Below are 21163 nucleotides of genomic sequence, written 5' to 3'. Positions count from 1 at the left end.
TTTCAGAGGGAAGATGCCAAAAATAGGAAAAACATTATTATTATTATTATTGTTGTTGTTGTTGTTATATGGTTTGGTAATGTTTTTGTTTTAAGTGATATTTTCCCGAATGTGTTCCAGAACATGAACTAAGCATATATGGCAGTGGGTAAAGTTATAGCCCTTGGCTTAACTGCAAGCCTGAACATGACAGAAGCAAAGCCGATGTCCTTCATGAGAACCGTCAGCGCGTCCAAAAGCTGCTTCAGGGTCGTGCACGAGTTTGCTCCTTTTACCGACCTCCTCCCCTTTGCAATGCGTCTGCTAGCTTCACCTGCGTCCTCGAGTAGGATGGGCTTTCGGGGACGTGCCAAAAAAAGCCGTGGCTATAAAACACAAACTGTTATTACTGGTTTGCGTTGTCGTCTCAGAACTCCTTGTCATTCATCTGCTGTTTTTTTGTCCTACAATCTGAATGCTGAAGCCCCGATAATCTGGAGGATATGCTTAAATCGCCACAATATTACCGCACCTACTATTGCAATCGTCCGCAGCTTAGCGAGCTGCACGGTCCAGCGCAGTCCCTGCACGAAAGCCGAGGCGCGCCCGGCGTCCTCATTCCCGACCCGGTCCATCTGACGACGGGCTGCGGCTGTTAGGGCTGCGGGAGGTGGGGTTGCGGGCTGCATTCCTCCTGCCTCTCAGCTTCGGGACCCGAAGACATCACTGGGACATCGGGAAGCAGACCGTCCTCCGCTGCTGCTCACAGACATCAGCATCTGCCTTTCGCCTATTTATGCTCTATACTTGCCCATAGAATAAATTTCGGGGAGTATGTCTCAGCTGTGGTTATTTTTTCTACCTAAATTATCCAAAGAAATTTAAAAAACGGACAGTTTAAATAGAAAGAAGTCTTTTTCTCCCCGTTTCCACTTCTTCTTCTTCTTCTTTTTTTTTTGCAAAATGACAAGCTGTTTTAAAACTTCGTCGACACTGAGATTAATATTGCCTTTATGTTGTCTGTGGGTGCAGCACACTTCATGGAAGCTGGTAAGTTTGGGATCCTGTTATGATAACTTTGAGCGCGAAAATATCATCATCACAAAGATTATTTAATAATTCTGATATCGGCCTATTAATGAAACATTTTATATAAGACACATCGTTTTCCCACAACATCTTAACCAAAGAAAAGCGAATAGAATTGCAGAATCCAAAACTATTTTGCTATAATTCCACAAAAAGTTAATATTAAGGAAGTCATTATGGAAGTTCAATTCGCTTCCCTCCTGAAAATAAGAACATTTTATAAAATGAATAACAATGCAAAATTAATTTAAGCTACATGATGGTCAGAGATACAATTACAGCGCAGCCGAATTGCAGCAGTTTTTCCAATCATCTACAATCCGAAAGCACATTAATCGTAATTAAGGTTAATTAGTGGCGGAAATTCTGTTCGCTAAAATGTATCGATTTGTTTCCCAATGGTTTGATCCTAATCCATTAGCTACAGCGCAGCCAGAACGTATCTGAACAAACACCAAGAATAGTATTAATCCTTTCAATGCGAAATTGGTTGACTGAATACTTCTATAGCGCAATAAACACTACGCCATTCTTTTCTTTAATCCGGTCTTTTCTCCAGTTACCGTTTCACATATAGGAGGCAAACGCAATAGACTGATAAAATTGTGCTGGATAATGCATTGCCGGCGTTTATGGTAATTACATCCCTTCGTGCGAATTAGAACACAGCGACCGCCAGTGATTTTGTTCCTTCTCCGATTATGAAGAACTTGCCCGTTCTTCTTGTCAAACGTCCTTCCTGAAACTCAGCTCTGACAACTGCACTGTGAAGAACGGACCTTCATATAAAGTAATTCGATCTCACCCGTTGTTTTTACAAACGTCTACTTCAGAATTTTTCCTTTTAAATTGTTAATCCGGCACTGATACGTTGGCATGCAGTGTTTATTCCCTGTAACACCTGCACCTAACCTATTACCGCCAAACTCACTGCTTATGGGTAGATTTCAGTATCTCAGGACTTGAATTGATTCCAGCTGATTCTCTCCTGAATTTAGAAAGGATGGATTATTTGGTTTTGCTCCCGCTATGGACTTATGTGAGTAAATGTTAGGAAAGGATTATTTCTCATTTGTTTCTCCGGTTTTAGTCTGAAGTGGTCTTGAGTTATATGGTCTCATTAAAAACACTGCTACTGTAATGCCAAGGTGAGCCAGTAACGTCTATCTTAGGAAATCTGCCCGTAAAATCAGTCTTGAAGGGTTTCTGCTTTTCACCCTTGAGAAGTTCTCCGGAGGACAAGTGAGGTTTGCAACCATTATTACGTAATTTACGCTCATTAGGAGGTGCCAGGTAATGATACCCTGATTTTCTCCGAGGCTATTCAGCTCCAGTGTCATTTGTTAAGGTACTTCAAAATATCCAAACATCCGACTTCAAAACACTTTTTCCCGTACCAAGCGCATAACGCAGGATGGATAAACAGGAAAACGGTCAAGGACGAGTCAAAATATATATATATATATATAGCTTAATGATCATTATAAATAGAGGAGCATAAGAACAGGGGAAAAAATCCTCATCTATATAAGATAAGATAGAGGATTCTTTATTGGTCATGGGGGGATTATTTATGAACAACATAGTCTTGCTCAAGAGGACACTAAATAAATACACGGTTGTGCTCCATCTAGGACAGCGCTCGGCCGCACGCATGGGTGAATTAGTTAAGATACGTAATGGGAAGTACTGCACGTCCCTCAGACGGTTACCGCGGCTTGACTGAGCGCCCTGGCCTCCGCTGTGATCGATCAGCACTAAAGATAGATCGATCCCAGGGCTGCGCCGCGCCGCATCGACACGCCGGCCGGGGAGCACGGCTTTCTCCGGCACGCCGATCCGGAAACCGCCGGAAAGACTCCCACTCTCCCAGTCAGAAACCTATTGGGATCCGCGGTACATGTAGGTTAAAAGGATTAAATTATAGACGGGGGCAGCAGATGAAAGGAACGCTGGAGGTAAACCGTGAAACCAAGGCATTGTGCTATGCAGGGGAGGAGTTAGAGGTGAATGGTTGGGGGGCTAAGTCTTTACTTGGAGAGAGGGGGGCTGAAAGACTTTAGCCAGTAAATACACATTTATTTGGGAAAGGGGGTGGTAAAAACAATGCCAAAATGACACCCCTGCTGCAATGTCCCTGTCAGTTAAATTTGCTATATTAACAGGCAGGCAAAGAAACGCAGTCTTTCCAAATGACCAATCAGCAGCTTCAGTCCTCCTGGTATCTGGGGCCTCTGTGGTGTGGCCAGCAGGGGGCTAAAGGTCACCCCCCACTCCTCGAATCTTGCCATCTGTGCGCACAGAGGCCAGGAGGGTCAGCTGATGTACATATGCGGGGGCACAAAGGCATGCGTGTGTGTGTGTGTGCTTTCACGCGGCTGGTTCCTAGGGGCCTCATCTGGGGGTGGGGTGGGGGGTTCTGTTCTGGCCAGCCTTCGTTGCCTGTCCTTCCATCGTTATTAGCACGCAGGAACCGACCTCGCCAGAGGCAGACGGCCGCACACTGGCAGAAGACCACTGGAGGTCAGTATGTAAACAAATGGAGGATGTTATTAATAGCCCTTGGGCGGAGTCACCCAAAGACTTCGGGTTCGAGCACTGCGGATGACGGCCATTTGCTACATGAAGACAGGTCGTCACGTTAAATGATATTAAGAACCAGAATCTCAGCCAATCTCGTGTCCCTTTATTAAACTGTGAAGTGGAGCATTTCATCAGCAGCCAATCAGACAAGTCGTGTTTTGCACCATCACACTTTTGGGGGCAACAGCAGCTTCCGAGGTGGGATCTGGTTGGCAGACTCTTGGTGGTTAGAGGATCTTCCATTGTACAAGATCCCATTCTTAAAATGTGCCCGCAAGCCACGCCCACACCTGATGTGATGCACTTGGTGAACTTGTGAACGGGCATGCAAAAAAAAAAAAAAAAAAAAATCTTGAACGCTTGAAAAAATAGGCCGAGTTGGGGTGAAAAAACGAATGTCCTTGTGGTGTAGGAGATGGGATCCGTGAGATCAGAATTAGCGGGTGGGACGGCATGTCAATTTGCTGACAGTGTCCCCTTTTGGTGATTAAGGACGTCCTTTACAGAAAAAAGTCATAAATGTTTAAGCTGGGAGCCTCTGATAAGAGGAAAATGGTCTGTAATGGGTGCTGAGGTGCTTGCGTAGATTGTGAAATTATCAGCTATTGCCTCTTTCAGACAATGGAAAATCAAAATTACAGATACCATAAATTTGCTATTTGTTGTACAATACTCATTATACAATGTCCTGTGAGTGTGTGTGTGTGTGTGTTTGTGCTTGCAGGACTTGTCACACTCATATATAATATGGTTCACATAACATGCATGTGACCTCTGTGTGTTTCTGGGTATGTATTGAGGTTTATATATAATATTAAGCATAATATTTTGTTATATAATATATATTTGCTTGCACGTACGTGTGTGTATGGATGCAGGTATCTCTCGTAGTAAGAAAAAGGGCTGCAGGCGGGTAGGGTCTTGCTGTTGTACCTTTGGCTAAGATATCCAGCTGTGCCATATGTTAAAATAAGCAAAGAAAATGTGTATCAGAGTCACTGCAGTATGTAGCATCGGATATATTCGGACACAGGTACAGAGGGGCGAGTAGTTATACAAGAAGAATGATGATACCGGTGTGGGGTAGAAGAGAAGGAAGCTTAGAGCTTTGTTATACTGTGAGGTGCATTTCCTGGCAAGATTTAGGTCATTCCAGCCCTTCGAGCACAGAAACCAGTATAGCAAGCAAATACCAGCTTTGTGAGCAGTAATGCACTCTAACCTCTCACCTTCTCTTATGCTCGTTTTCAGGATGGAGCAGGCTGTCAGTTTCTGTCATACGCTTGAAGCGAAGTCGCAAAGGTTTAAGAATCGGTAACGTTCAGAGTCATAAGTGGGAGGGAATGAATTCATGTCTAATCAAAGATAAAGACAGGCCACCCAGAGCGACGCCGTCCTGTTTCTGCTGGATACTGAGCCAGCCTGAATATTGTGGTAATTCAGGCTGTCACAGTAAAAGCGGCTCTGATGCTGCCCGTGTCGCAGCTAGAAAGCCGACAGGAAAGTCCGCAATCGGGCCCCTGGGAGTGGAGAGGCAGGGAGTGACATGGTACTTCTCACCTGGATGCTGACATTCACACAGGATTCACACTTCAAGTTCCCCGCAGAAAAAGGGCAACCAGGGTCCACCCCGAGATCACTGACATCTCGCTTTTTTCCAGAGGTGGAAATTTCAGGTCCAGAAAGTATAAATCCAGACCAGGATTTTGTTTCAACCAACCAGCTGAGTACTCTGTGACAGTGACTCTTCATACTCAATTGGTTGGTTGAAACAAAATCCTGGTCTGGATTTTTACTTTCTGGACCTGAAATTAACACCTCTGCTTTTTTCCCAAGAATGCAAAAAAAAGAGAGCTTTCCCAGGAGAGTGGATGCATATTTCTAATATGACACTCAAAGAGCCAGCAGAGGAGGTCACTGAGGTGCCGTCCAAAGCTGCTGCCTTTATTGACAGGGCTGGTGACAAACCTTCCTCACATCATCCCCGTATCTCGATCGAACTCAAGAGAGTCACAGATTCACAGTTTTCTTTCCAGATCTTTCTATCCCTTGGGTGGGCAGTTAATCCACACGCTGTGTTGAGCGACAATGACAGACTCGACCCCTTGATTCCTTTCTCCCGTAGAGTCCTACTTCTGACAAATCATTTTCGTTTTCTGTATTTTTGTTCCCACGCCCTTTGCATGGTACGGATAGTTATTCATGTCAGAAAAGCTCACAGGGTTAATGCTGAAAGGGGCAAGCGTACAGGTTTAACGGCAAGTGAGAGACCCCACCAATTCATGTGATTGCAGGTCATGTGACAGCAGGACCTGTAAATTCAAGGTGCCCATCAGCTTGATAAATGCGTGGTCATGACATGGTTTCCTACAGCACCTTTGCAGAGAAACTAAATTGCAAACTCAGGGTATCTAAAGTTTTTGCTCTAGGTTTGCAGCTGAGTACTCTGGTTTTTTGAGATATTTTATTTGCATTAGATTTCCTTTAGTTCCACGAGTGGCTTTTCACTGTAATATCGTGGCTAATTGTGTTAGTGTGTCAAACTGGAAAAAGTATGATTTTTAGCCAAAGTGACCTACTGGTCCTATAGCTCATAAAACGTTTTAGTAAAATGGTCCGAGGTGAGAATCTTAATTCGAAGGTGTTTGATCCAGGGCAACCGGGACAAAGCCACATCTGGAACTGTAACCTAATTCTGAAGCCAATCGCGATGCCACCTTATCGCTGTGACCTTTGACCCTTTCCTCCCCCTTTGCAGGTGGACGCCATCCATCCAGACTGTGCTATAATATCACAGCTGGCCAAGGCCCAGGAGCAGTGCCTGCAAACACAGAGGCAGGAGGCCCAGAACCAGACAATGCGGTCAGGTAAGCCCCCCCCGCTGCTGAAGTTTCCCTTACAGACAGCCAGACACTGAAGACTTCTGTTACTCAGTAGCTCTCATTCTTCACCCAAAAGCTGTAGGTCCGTCTTACATGTGAGACACTCATTGATAAGCTGACCCTTTAATAAACTGGCATAGCAGACAAATGAGAAACCATGATATGCGATTGTACACATATTGCATTCCAGGTAACCTAGAGCTTGAAAATGGCCTATGTCCTACTGAAAAATGTCTATGGAGCATCTTAAACTCCTTCTTTACTTCAGGCTGCTTTATAAAAATGATAATGATGATGATGAGGAGGAATACATAAATAAATAATATTTGCAATAATAATAATAATAATAATAATAATAATTAAAGACTGTCCTGCTGCGAATTACTGGCCAAAGCACAGCATGGCCCTGCTGAAGCCAGAGGGATGACCTCAAGTGACCTCTCCACTTCAATATGTATATCTGAGCGAGAAAAGTATGGGAAAGAGAGCACGCGCAGTGAGGAATGCGCTCCTGGCACTCGATGCCGCACGGGCAGCAATTATATGGCGTAATCGGCTGTGCGGATGGGAAGATTAGAAACGGGGGCTGTGCTCGCGGAGACCGCGGGGTGGGATGGAACGTCAGGCTCTGCCCCCCCCCCCCCCGCACAGACTGAGAAAGAAAGACACACGTAACGGGACAGTGTGCATCTCGGGGAGAGGGGAACGCAGCAGAGGGTTCGGGGGGGAGGCTGAGACATCTGTAAGCAGCCCGAGCTGCATTTACATGAGCTCCTTCCTCCCCGAGACCACAGTCGCCCTCACTTCAGCCCTGCTGGCTCCGTTATGCCGTCCGGCCGCTCTGACACCAGTTAGCCTATAATTAATGAACTGGCTCGTGACTGAAGTTGCACGTCCAGCCGCACGACAGGTAAAAGAATGGTCGCAGTGTGCAGCAGGCAGCGTGTTAGTGCGCGACAAATGCTTCCGGTCCTAATCTCACGCCGGGCTGCGGAGCGGAGCAGCCGTCGCACTCTTGAGGTGTGCGTATCGAGGACGTTCTGAGCCTCTCGCCATGCGGGTCTCATTGAAGTGAAGTAAAAAAAAATATTTAATTTGAGTCGTTTGCCAGAATTCCCCACAGAGTCACAGACGTTCGCTCTACACGGTAAAATAAGCAGCTATTTTGTGCTTAAGATTCATTATTGCTTTCCGCTGGGTTGCCTTTTGTGGAGCACTAAGTGTAATTTACTTGAAGCACGCCTGCTCTGTCGTGTTATTTTAAAGAGGGCTCTGACGTTATTAAGTGACTTGAGGACTTTGATTCATTCTAGGGCAAACGTTCAAACCTGTTGGCTTTTTCCAGGAAGACTAATCCCTGTGTACAGAAAGGAAGTACTGGGATGACAGCAAAACATCCCTATAGTCTATAATCTAGATTGCATCTTCCAGGAGTTTGAAGAGATTTTATCAAACATTTCCAACATAGGATGGAGGATCTTGTAAGTGGCTGACTTTGACAGGTGATCCTCCTTACCTGTAGGGGGCGCTTACTTTATATCCATCTGCATTCTCTGATTCCTGTCACTGAGAGGTTGCAGCCTTAATGATGTATTATTCTTCTTCTGAAAGTACCAAATACTGATATCAGGTCAGATAATGATTTGCATTATTTAATTCAGCAATTCAGTCTCTCTTTGCATGTGCTTCCTCTCACATAGGGGACATATCCGATCTTTGTTCTTGCATATTAGTGAAAACTACAGGGGTCTATAGCTCCTGTCTCTGTGAGATGTAGGGCGTTCTTGGTTTTCACTCCACTCAAGCTCTTAATCACTTCATTCAAGAAATTGCCGCCTGAGATGGTGTTTAAGGGATAAACCGGGAGCTTGGTTGAGAGTTTGTTGAAATATCCAGCACTGTATTTTTATGCTCCTTTAGAGTGGTCATGGTGTATAACTGTTGAGACTTTAAAACTACATATCCCAGCATGCTTTTGGGGTATTCCATGAGTCGCTTAAAGAGCATCACTGCACAGTGGCACCTCGGTTCTCGAACTCGCTAGAACTCGAATTTCTTGAAAGTCGAACAAACTAGTTTGACCTACAACTCGATCTGAATATCAGAAGTCGAACCGTGAACGCTGACCTAATATAAATTGTACGCGCCAGGAAATGAGTCATACTACAATGCAATTCTTACTTGAATGCCTTCTTCACAGGCTGGACCATTAACCAAATAAAGCAGCGCAACATTACAGTAACTAACAATAAATAAACCACTAACTTACATGTACTATTAGAGCATTTATGTCATTTATTTAAACTTTATTTTACCAGGTAAATTAACTGAAAACCAGTTCTCACTGCTTTACGTGATATTCGGGAGAAATAGCAGATTACGCATCGGAACTGCCTGGGATACAAACGTCATGCGTGTAACTAAACTCTTCAGCCAATAAGGGCAAAGGCGGTTCCAGTTTGTGCAGCCGGGTGAGAGGTCGCAATGCATCTAACCGTAATGTATTGTGTCAGGATCAGAATGCGTTGTTTTAAGCCAGCGCTGTAAGCAAGTCGAACACACCCAATGACCGGACTGGGGAAACAAACTGAAACGCGGACTTAATACAGAGGACTAATGACAACAACCAGAAACAGCTGATCACATGGGAATCCCACACGAGGTTAAATTAACGAGGGGGCGTGGCACACGGAAGGAGCGGACGATCGGGGCAGGACAGGGGTAATGTTGGGATAAGATCTTTATTGTTTTGGAAGCCATTAAGAAAAAAATGATCTTCTTATTTTATCCTGTTTATTTTGTGTTTAAATGCTTAAAAAAAAAAAAAAAACATATTTAGGTGTAATTTTGGGGGGCCGGGAACCAATTAATTGGTTTTCCATTATTTCTTATGGGAAAAATTTGATCAGAACTCCAACTTTTTAGGATTTGATCCGGAGTCCGGAACGGATTAAGTTTGAGAACCGAGGTACCACTGTATATAAACTATCTATGTTTTTAACTATATTCATAGTGAGCATCACCCAGTCCTGGATGTTGTTTCTAATATTTTGTTCCTCCCTCTGGATAAGTTTCTTGTGGTTTTACTCGTATCATCCATCCATTCTCTGCAACCACTTATCCTATTCTGGATTGTGTAGGATCCAGAGCCCATCCTAGAGGCTATAGGCAGGGAACAACCCAGGATGGGACACCAATGCATCACAGGGCACATTCACACCTATGGGAGAACATGCAAGCTGTACACACATGGAGTCATGGACAGAGACTCGAACCCTGGTCCCAGAGTTGTGAGGCAATAGTGCTAACCGCTATGTCACTATTCTACCCCATTGCTCATATCAGAACTGTGTAAATGTGTAGGGTAGAGAAATGGATGATCAGCAAACTTTAGAGATTTCACGTCCAAACACAGTTGATTTTCCTCTTGCTGTTTGTGCTGGGGTCAGCGGCTTACGCGCCGGACCCTGAAATATATCAAAAACCAGAATGCGAAAGTTTATACGCATTCCGAAAGCATCAGGTACCAAGAAGGAAAAGCAAAGCTTATTTATTGGAGGGTTACTGCATCCATTACTGCTAGTATCTGTTGTTTTACAAAGTTCTCTGGTGAGCTTGTGGCTGACACAGTGCTGAAATGAAGGATTGAGTGAAATAAAAACATAATTTTATAATGTATTTTTAGTGGCCATTAATAGCTAATAAATGTAAAATAAATAATCTGAAAGCATTGTGTGTAATATGTGTGGGAATAAAGAAAAACATAGACTGTATATGGGCAATAGGTATATATTGTACTTTTACGGTTGTATAGTATGTATTTCTTGTGACTCACTTTAGCTGAAGTAACTCGCTGAGGAAACATCTGGAGAGGCAGCCTGAGGCAGAAAGCAGTAGCCGCTCCTCACAAACTGAGCTCCTTAGCTACACGCTGTGTGGGAGTGCGAACGCCTCACGGACATTTAAAGGGCAGCTGGCTCCTGGCATCCTGGACCGGTGGAGGGAGCTCATTCCGCTTCAGTTCACAATGCTCAAACCAGAAAATTACACTTGAGAGAAAATCAAGTAACATGCAATGTTGGTGACTTTATGGATGCGGTATATTAAGCTGTAAATGCCTTTAAATGGGTGGGGCACCAGAGGTAGGATCAAGTCATGTGACCAGTCAATTTATTCACTTCATCTCTGACGTAGCATCTTTAGTGTCGCATTACTTGACAGCATGTTTCTTAGTAGTCCCCTTAAGAAAATGCAGGGGGCCCAAGGCAGAGCTGTGGGGCACCCCGCTCTTAGTAACACAGTAATCGGAAGGCTTGATCTATACTTCTTTACAAAGATTCACTAATCTTTGGGTACATCCATCATTCAGCGGAGTCTCCATTTCATTTACTTAGGGCAAAGACTGCAGTTGGAGGCCAGCAGTCATTAGCTCAGAGGACGTTGAGCAAAACGCTCCTTATCGCGGAAGCAGCTATCGCTCTGCCGGACGTTTTCCTTCCCGCTCACACCTTATTTCAGATGCTGCTGCCTTATTCAGTCTTTGCAATCAGCACGGCTGGCTTGTGGGTGTGGGGGGGCGTGGGGTGTGTGTGTGTGTGTGTGTGTGGGGGGGGGGGGGGGGGCGGGAGGCCTGCTGCAGGGTGATAAAGTGGAACCGGATCTGCTGTCTGCCGATTGTAATTAAGGTGGAGGTAATGGTGAGTGGGAGGGGGATGTGGTTTTATCTTTCACGGTTACGCTGTGACTGGCCGTATTAGATGGGGAAGGGAAACCAAGTCGGGGGGGGGGGATATAAAGGGAGGTGCGGCTCCTCTATACTGTCATTTGTGTTTTTCACAATGTTATCTCCTTTGACTTTTAGCCTTCTATAGACATAGTCACCAAGCCAATGTTTTATCAAAAGTCCATCTAACCACCCATCTGTCCATCCGCCAGAATCTCCTGAAGTCATTCAGATAAGTTTAATAAGACCATATTACAGCAAATTATGGAGAATTAGCCTTTTGGTTTTTAACGTGACTTTTGTTCTCGCAGATGGCTTAACGTTTTCAGGAGCCCAAGGCAAAGCTCTCCTTGGGAGGCCCCCCTACCAAGAAAGCTGATGATTTTTTCACTTGCACCACAATCAGGGGACCCTCCACTAGGGGGTCCCAACCCCTGGTCCATAGCCAGTATTCCACCCAACTTTGGATCTTTGCCAGCATGTTTTTAGGGAACACAAAGAACGTTTCTTCCTGCTACAGTACCAGCCTTTGGGATTGTGTTCTGACATCCTCTCACACTCACTTGGGCAGCACAGACTTGCTCCACTGACTCACTGCTTCCAATGCTGGAAGCTCTGCACTGCTACCCATCCTGAATTTCTCCTCTACGGTGCCCAGCTATTTTAATGGCCAAAGCTGTGCATTTCTTTGGGGACAGACAATGACATGGTACAACACCATACTGTGGTGCCGCTGCTACCCATCGGGTATTCAGTTCTACGTATTTAGCAGATGCTTTTAGTCAAAGCTACATACATTTTTGAGAAAGCAGGGTCAGCCAGTCCCCCCAGTAACTGGGGACTCAGGACCTTGCTCTGGGGCCCAAAAGTGAAATCACTCTGCAACCCTGGGATTTGAACCAGTGACCTTCTGATCACAGGCACAGAGCTCTAACCTACTGAGCAACCACCACCCTGAAAGGCATTTAATCACCTGGGATTTGAAACCTGGTTACCAACATCACAATTCCAGCTCATCCTGGCCCCGCCCCCATCCCCACCCCCACCCCCCTCATTTTTCGAGGTAGCAGTAGGGGAAACACACAGGACCTCTAATAGACTGGGAGCTACTAAAGTGACATGTAAACATATACAGGTGTAGTTTAGGTTGATGCCAAGTACAGACGGGGATAGATTATACGGAGGATGAACAGGGATGAAGTTCGCGTCATATAAAGGTTAGTTTAGATGTCGTGCTAAATATTTAGTCATGTTCCTAAACTCCTAGTCCTGCAGTCCTTATCTCGAGCCTTCCTCCCAGAATCCTGCCCTGCCTCTGGACTTGCGTGGGATGGGTAGTAGGTTCAGCAGAAGAGTGGGATGGTCTGCTGGATCTTCCAAAGCTGTCTGAGTTGGGTCACAAGGAAACCAGTGTCTCACCACTTAACTAATAATGACATGTAATATGAGAAGTTGTACAGCAAAGCATCCTGTAAATGTGGCCACTGACCTGAGACCAAAAGATGGCCATTCTGGGAAGTGATTAGCTTGTTGCATCAAGGTCACAGTTGACCTCAGAGCAGTGCTAGGAGTTAACGTCTGCGGCAAAAAACCCAGCGACATTCCTTGTCTTATTGCCAGACTGGTCACAACTACAGTGCAGGGTCATGATGCATCTTGAGGCTACTCTAGGAAGGCTAGTGGAGACCCAAAAGAGGATGACCGTCCATCACAGGACACAACACCAGGGTCTGGGATTGAACCTCCAACCCTAAGGATTTAAGCAGTGTGCGAAAAACCCGTCAATATTCAGGGGGGGTCCCCATCTCCCTATTGTTGTGCAAAACCGATCTTGAGACCCCCTTAAAATTTTGCTTATGAGGCTTTCAGGGGGTCTCATGGGTTAATCGGGGGTGTCGGACCCCCCCGTATTTCACACACTGGATTTAAGGCTGCCCCCTATGCCATGCCACACTTTTCAGTTAGGTGAGAAGATCGCTAAACATCATTGTAGTCATGTAACTGACCAAAGCTACAAGTATAAGGGATACCCCTGTAAGGCAGCCGGTGTGAGCATGTGTAGCAGGGCGGCCATGCCTCCGCACTTAATCAATGCTCTCTAAACACACTCGTTGACTTGTATGGTTCCTTGTGACCCCTGTGAATTATTATGATAATTCAGTTGTCACTGGTCCGCCAATGCAATCATGTGGATAATGTCCCCCGCCCCATGACGGCCCCATGCCGAGGCGAAGCCGTCCCCACGCTAATTCCATCGATAAACCGACGCTAATCACGAGTGCCGTGACCTTGCAACCGGACCACGGAAGATTTAATGATGCGTGAATGGGAACACGTGGGGATCAGCAAGAAATGGCCCTGGCTGGATCCCCGGCATTAAGGGGCCAGTGACTGCGGTGAGGCTGGGCGGTGATTTCTGTCATTTCTGCCGTCACGGTGCCCCTTCCGCTCCCCCCTCTGTCAAACACACTGGTGACTCTCTCCCTCTATCAAACACACTGCCGGCTCCCTCCGTATAAAAAGGACACTAGTGACTTCCTGCATCTATCAAAGACACTGCTGACTCCCTGCCTCTATCAAAGACACTGGGGTCTACCCTCCCTATAAAAAAGACACTGGTGACTCCCTGCCTCTATCAAAGACACTGGTGACTCTCTGCCTCTATCAAAGACACTGAGGTCTACCCTCCCTATAAAAAAGACACTGGTGGCTCCCTGCCTCTATCAAAGACACTGGTGGCTCCCTGCCTCTATCAATGACACTGGTGGCTCCCTCCCTCTATCAAAGACACTGGGGGCTACCTCCCTCTATAAAGGACACTGGGGGCTCCCTGCCTCTATCAAAGACACTGAGGGCTACCTCCCTCTATAAAGGACACTGGGTGCTCCCTGCCTCTATCAAAGACACTGAGGGCTACCTCCCTCTATAAAGGACACTGGGGGCTCCTTGCCACATATCCCTTTGTAAGCCTTGTTTTGAGTGAGGATGTTTTACGGACCATGGGGCAGAGGACATGGGGCTCTGCAGATCAGACTGTGGGCAGGTGGTGGGGGTTTGACACTGTGGGTTTCACCCACTATGCTTGTGTCAGAGTAGGTTCCTTCAGTATGGAGAACAGAGCCACATGACATGGCGATGGAACTGGGGACTCTGGGTATTTAACAAGTTGAGAGCAGAAGGAACACAGGCATTTTGGCTCTAACAAAGAGAGTAACAGACCAGGAAAATGCAAGCCAGAACATAAGGACTGAACATATCTTTTGCTCTCCCTCTTCCTTCTCTCTCTCTTTCTCTCTCCATCCTTTCTCTCTCAGCATATATTACTTGCAGTTTTTTCTCAAGGAAAGCCAGCTTCATGTCGTCAGTAATTAGTAACTGATTGCAGGTGCGTTATCTCTCTTCCCTGTCATCTCTCTTCAACATATAAATCAGCGCTTCTGAAATCTGGCCCACGATTCCATATCCAGGCCGTGTTTTCAGTTCTCCCAGGTAGTTCGTTTAATAATTACTGATTCTGATTGGCCAGCGTCTTCACACCTGGCGCACAGGTAAAGGAAGGCTGGAAAACCATCAGGGCTCAGACCTCGAGGAACGTGATTTGATGTAAATCCTTTAATAATGTCTTATTATTATAATTTTTCCTAAAAAACACCAGACTGGCATTTTGACTTGCACCTCTTGGTCTTGTAACTAATATGCTGTGAGATCCTTAAAGGCTTCACATTTCTTGCCAACTGGGCTTCAGACTTGTTGTTCAGGTTCTGCGGTTCTTCTTGGAAGCGTGTGGGCCTGGTAAGGACTTCGCTGACACGTGTGTTGTTTTATCTTTGTGTAAATAATCAGTTTCTATGTTAGAGCAGTTAAGGCCAGTGCTGGGTGATATTTTTATTATGACATGCCCAAATAATCAAGCCGTAACTTTATTGGAATCTGTAGACAGACCTTTGGCTTGTGCTTTCTGGATTTATGTACTGCGTTCTTCAGCTTATTATAAATTCAAAGTTTTATTTGACTTTTTTGATGTCCAGTTATCCAGTAAAGTTTGCCTTCAAATGAAGCTTGTCTTCTTAGTCTCTTAGGCAATAACATGAAGTTATTTTCTTTTTTTCAATTGTATGAGGAATTTTCAGTCCATGGATTGATTTTGTCCCCTTGCTGCAAACTGACATCACACAAAGAATCAGAATCAGAAGACTTTATTAATCCAGGAGGAAATTGCTCACATTGCGACTGCACAATCACACATAGACACAAAGAAAAGAACAATACAGTAGAAGTATAAAAATAGGAATGAAGTGTAAAAAAAAAACTAGGGCACTGTTAAACATTCTAATAAAATAAAATAAAATAAAAAAAACAAAAAAAAAAACACACTCCTGACAGGAAGTGATTTAATATTCCCGCTTCCTGTATCACCCAGGATGTCGAACGGAGTGGGTGGAAATCCACTGCTGGTCACGTGCCGAGGTTGGGCAGGTGGTCAATGCCTCCTGCTTCGAAGTCTCCCAGCTTTTCACCAACAACCAAGGTAACTTCTCCCAGACTTTTGTGGAAGAATGTGTATTTGTTTATATCCATAATGTAGAATGGAACAACACGCATCGCTACTTTACCATTCCATTTTATTAAAATGACTGTGTTTATACATTGCTCTGGTAACAGGTGTGACCAGTGAACAGTGCCAGTTTGGCAGAATGGAGCTTTTAGACCAGTGATGCACTATAAAACTGCATTCATAAATGTAATTAAATTCTGTTTACAAAAGAAAATCACTTATGTTCAACATTAAAATAGATTTGGCTCTGAGATACATGTTCCCTGCTCTTGTTTACATTTGAACCCCCAGCTCTGCTTCCTTCCAAGACTTCCTTTCAATAGAAGAAAAAAAAAAACCTCTGAGAATGGTTCTTTCTACTCTGGGGATGGTCTCTTAGCTCTAGAGATGGTCTCGTCCCTGGGGATGGTCTCTGCTTTGGGGGTGGTCTTCTCAGCTCTAAGGATGGTCTCGTCTCTGTGGATGGTCTCTGCTTTGAGGGTGGTCTTCTTAGCTCTAGGTATGGTCTCGTCTCTGTGGATGGTCTCTGCTTTGGGGGTGGTCTTCTCAGCTCTAGGGATGGTCCCTGCTTTGGGGGTGGTCTTCTCAGCTCTAGAGATGGTATCTCTGGTCTGTGGATGGTTTGGTGCCCAGTGAGTGGCTCGGGAAACATTGGCCCTGGTTTATACGTTATAAAGAGACGTTCTGGCCACATCCTGACTCAGGTACGAGGATGACCTCTCAGACAGTACTAAACGATCACCAGAGGGAATTGGCTTTTATTCAATTTCGGGTTGGGGGCCCAGCTAAGGGTACAGTATATCTTAGAAGCATCTTGAACAACTGGGAAAACGAATAATACATGTCAGAAAAGAATGGAACGGAATGAAATAAATAAAACAATTAAGAGCTGTGTAAGCAGCCTGGCTGCATGATTCACTGTCCGCACACATTGGCCATTCCCTGGGGCCCATGCCCGGCCAAGGGCATCGCAGTCACCGGGGGAGGTGTTCTGTGGAACCAACAGGAACTATATTAATGCAGGGGGAGGGCAAGAGCAATCCCACCGGCAAGCTATGAGTCGAATCGCCCACAGAGCACTCCTCCACGCAGAACCTTGTTTCCCAGAAGCCACACACATTCAACGTACAAACTCCCAGGGCCGCTTTAAATACCTGAACCCCTTCGCCCCCATCGCCCACCCGCACCAACGCAAACGCTGCCCTCTGTCGATCTGCTGATATTGCTCATCATCATGGCAACCGTTGCCCCATGCTGTGGAACACTGGCAATAATAATCCATCCTCTGGCGATAATATTTACAATCATCCTTCATGATCGCATTGAGTTTGCTGCCAAGGAAGCTTCAGATGGAGGGTCATGGACACAAAGACCACATGCACACAGACCACATGCACACAGACGCACACACACACACAGATTCTGTTAAACACCATCTTGCGAGGCGTTTTTATTGTGTTTCCACTTAGCTATCGCCGCTCGCTTGGCTAAAAGCTCCCCCGTATCCTTCCTTCTAGAAAGTCCCAAAAGCCAGAGACCGATTCAAAGGTGGCACAGGCTTTACAGACTGTACACAACTTAGACACCATCACACCATACGAAGGGCCCTTTGGGGTGTAAAACCTCAGGGTCCATACTTGTAAGGAAAATGCTTTTAAGGGAGATGTCGCTCAGTTCACATATGAAATTGGAACTTGCACAGATGCATCTGATATCGCAGAGACGACCTGCGACGAAGAGCGAGCCGGCAGCTGGGTCGTGAGGGCAGGCAGAGGGGCAGCTGGCGGATGACTGGAGGTTAGGGGACTAAGAGGAAGAGACCCCAGGGGGATTTCTGAGGGGGATCGGTGAGCATATGGGGCGAGAAATGAGATGCTAAAAGCTAAACGGATGCTAAAAACCTGCTGTTATGGGCCCAAATCCCAGTGACGGTTTTATGTGGAAATTAGTAAGGCAGAAGTGCATATTATATCCTGCAAGCAGATCACTCTGTGAATGCCCTGATTGGACAGCGTTAATGCATGCTAGCTTGGCTGGTATAAATATGCAGTGATTCCTATTCCCACGCAGAGTTCCTCAATTAATAATCAATAAACCAAATTAGGCCATTTCACCACAAGTCTGGCTCAGCATTTAAGAAAATCGCACACGTTTTTATGGGATTTCTGTATTTGTTGTTCCGTCTCATTGTGACACATTGTGACCTTGCACTTAGACTTATTCTACCACAGTGTTGCTGAAAGTATAGCAGATACATGCCAAATATTCTCTCGATCTCCTTCAACACGCACTGTGGTAAACATTACAATTAAAGGGAGATCAGATCATCTGATGCAGGAACACGGCATTCTATGCTTTGCCCCCCCCCCCCCCCCCCCCGTGTGAAATACTCCAGAATGTGACTGACATACTCCTCAGCTGAGAGACAGGCCAGCCTTTCTGTAATTCGGGTAATTTTGGTGTGAGGAACACAAACTCCGATCAGCTGCCGCGAGCCAGGTGGCCCAGTGCTGACGGGTGCCGTCCCGAACAGCGGGAGTGACGGACAGCGCGGGGTTTATACAGAGACGCTGCTCTGAGAGATACAGGGAGGCTGACAGAACCTTCCGGTAGCCCCCACAGAGTTAATCGCGTGCCAATAAAACTGACAAGTGTTTCAATTCTAATAATCTGGTATCAGCTGATGGCGAGATGAGGGTCTGGTTTAGGGACGGCGACTAGCCCCCTCATCCCACAAGAACGTCATTGCACTCAGGAGGTGTCGCGAGACGGCCGGAATTAGGTGGATGGTGGAGAGATGTTCCCCTTGCGCCATCCAACGCCATCCGCCATATGCACACACTGCTGTCTGACTTTATTCGTGATATTTATGACACGTACGAGTGTCTGAGACAAGCTGTAAATTGCACAGGAGCAAAGAGACAAAGCAGGTTCACTTGTCCCTACAGCGTCATCAAAAAATGTAGCAGCTAAACATTTAGAATCATCATTTTTATCTTTTGATTTTGACGACACCAGATTTTCAGGCAGGTGTGGCCAGGTTTAGGTGTAAAACGGCCAATAATTAAAACACTTTCTGTACTTTCGTTCTCAATGAGTGGAAGGTCTTCCCGTTATTGTCGCATGGTCCTGAAATGCCCCCCCCCTGCCCCCCCAAAAAATAGCAGCATTGCCTATTCATCAGTGTCACCCTGATGAACTGCAAGGTCACATCTTTCTAAGAAGCTTCGCCTCTTGTCCGTCACCAGGTTATGTGCACAGGAACTGCACCCAGCAGGGCTGGACGGAGCTGTACCCTGCCTATGAGGAAGTGTGCGAATTCCGGGAGAAGGATGAGGCCGAGTCTGAAGTTGGTGACACCCTTCATCATCATCATCATCATCATATCTATCTATCTATCTATCTATCTATCTATCTATCTATCTATCTATCTATCTACACTACACGGCTAAAAGCATGTGGACACCCTTAATAATTACAGGCATTGCCTAATTAACCCACACCCTTTGATGACACAGGAGTATAATTAAGCGCACAGGGACAAAATCTCCTGCAACAAACAGCAGCAGCAGAAAGGATGGTTGTACAGAAGACATTAGTGACTGAAGCTGGCACCATCGCAGGACGACATCCTGTCCTGGTTAACTGCAAGTGACTGTGATGGTCAAAAATGTCTGGGTGCTACTGGGTGTGAAGTGGTAGGTCCTGGGTGTGAAGTGGTAGGTACTGGGTGTGAAGAAAGGGACCTGGTCACCCAGCATCAATCTCGAATCTGAATTACAGCAGATCCCACCAGCAGTGATCTGACATCTAATGGATGGACAAGCTTAAATAATATTCTTGGTTTTGGAATGAGATGTTGGACAAATTTGTGTTCACAAACTTTTGGCCATATAGTGTATCCGGGGGTGCATAACAGTAGGAGAAAGTTAGAATAATTGCAAAGGCACTGAGTGACAAGGGCTACAAACATAATTGGGTTGGTCTGGGTTTGAGGCCCAAATATGACATCTTTTCATGGGGCCCAAAATGTCCAGCGACACCCATCAGTATAGCTATCTGTCTGCGAATAGATGGATATATGGGTGAGTTCTATATATGTCTTTGTGATGCAAACTGAATCACACATACCCATAGAAATGCGAATCGGCCAGGACACACACAGAGATGTCAGAAATTAAGCCTGATCCAGCCACCATGAATATGCAGCAGTTCCTCTTGTCATAGACAGCACACCTGGGAGCTTCTGTACAGAGCTCTTTAAGATAGAAGCAAATACTCACTGTTTACTAAGTGCACGCCCCCCACAGACTCTTTTGTTTACTGCTCAGGGCCTTGATTAATCATTAGTTAAACAAATTAGTTTGCTGGCAGATGATTTTATCCAAAGCCTGCAGTTCTGTTATGGATTTTGGAGTGTCTGGTGGTGTAACATGCTCAAGGCTACATAATTACTGTCTGATCCTTTAGGAAATGTTTATTTGTCCAATTAGGGTAAGTAATAGGCTGGTCTTTTCATCACACTTCTTCTGAATCGAACGAAAGTCCTTTTGTTTTGCTTTTTGTCTTCATCAGACGACATACTACTCAACGTTCAAGCAGGTCTACACCGCTGGCTACGCCACATCGCTGGTGTCCCTCATCACTGCCATCTTCATCTTCACCGCCTTCAGGTACTCAGATTATCTATGGCTGTGTATGTGTGTATGTGTATATATATATATATGTGTATATGTGTATGTATATGTATATATGTATGTGTGTGTGTGTGTGTGTTGACACACACACACACAGCTTTGGAAAAAATTAAGAGACCACTGCATGTTTTTTTCAAATCTGCATTTGTAAATCCAGGCTTAATCCTGGTTCTGCTGGCAAAAGGCTGCACTGCACTGCAGGCTGCTTTCAGGCTCAAAGTTTCTAAGACAGCGGTGCACAAGCACAAGGTGAAGCAGGAGACACTGGCAATGACCAAAAGCCTGCCAGGCAGAGGGCAGAAGCAGCTTTCTAATGCCAGAGATGACCGTCGACGTATCCAGCAGTGCCTCATAAATCAGAGGATGACCTCAAGTAACCTTCAAAAGGAATGGGAAACATTAAGTGGTGTGAAGGGCACTGCTAGGACAGTCCATATCAGGCTCCAAGAAGGACTCCAGGACCCATTAAGCAAAGAACCCCTTCATCAATGAGAAGCGGGGAAGAGCCAGGCTGGAATTTGCATAAAAATGTATATTTTACAAAGGTGCATACACATAAACTGGCAAATGATTGAAACTGAAAATTTTGCTGTGGTCTCTTAGTTTTTTCAGAGCTGTATAAATATATAAAGTTATATAAAGCACCTTTATGTAG

The 21163-nt window shown here is 45.4% G+C and overlaps 1 protein-coding gene across 2 annotated transcripts in view; it reads left to right on the top strand.

Annotated features, from left to right (window-relative positions):
• Positions 1-289: 289 nt before the first annotated feature.
• Positions 290-21163, top strand: part of LOC111860740 (pituitary adenylate cyclase-activating polypeptide type I receptor-like) — a 32215-nt gene continuing 11341 nt past the window's right edge. The window contains exons 1-5 of one of the 2 annotated variants that reach the window (XM_072710560.1): positions 290-1029; positions 6410-6518; positions 15677-15784; positions 19060-19160; positions 20387-20484. In XM_072710560.1, coding sequence (XP_072566661.1) covers positions 943-1029; positions 6410-6518; positions 15677-15784; positions 19060-19160; positions 20387-20484 — 503 coding nt within the window. In that variant the 5' untranslated portion in view covers positions 290-942. The remainder of the gene's footprint in view (positions 1030-6409; positions 6519-15676; positions 15785-19059; positions 19161-20386; positions 20485-21163) is intronic. The other variant, XM_072710561.1, reaches the window with a different exon arrangement.

This window comes from Paramormyrops kingsleyae, chromosome 4, assembly GCF_048594095.1.
Source record: "Paramormyrops kingsleyae isolate MSU_618 chromosome 4, PKINGS_0.4, whole genome shotgun sequence".
Classification (NCBI taxonomy): Eukaryota; Metazoa; Chordata; class Actinopteri; order Osteoglossiformes; family Mormyridae; genus Paramormyrops; species Paramormyrops kingsleyae.
Note: the sequence above shows the minus strand (reverse complement) of the source record. Positions and strands in the feature narration are given on the sequence as shown.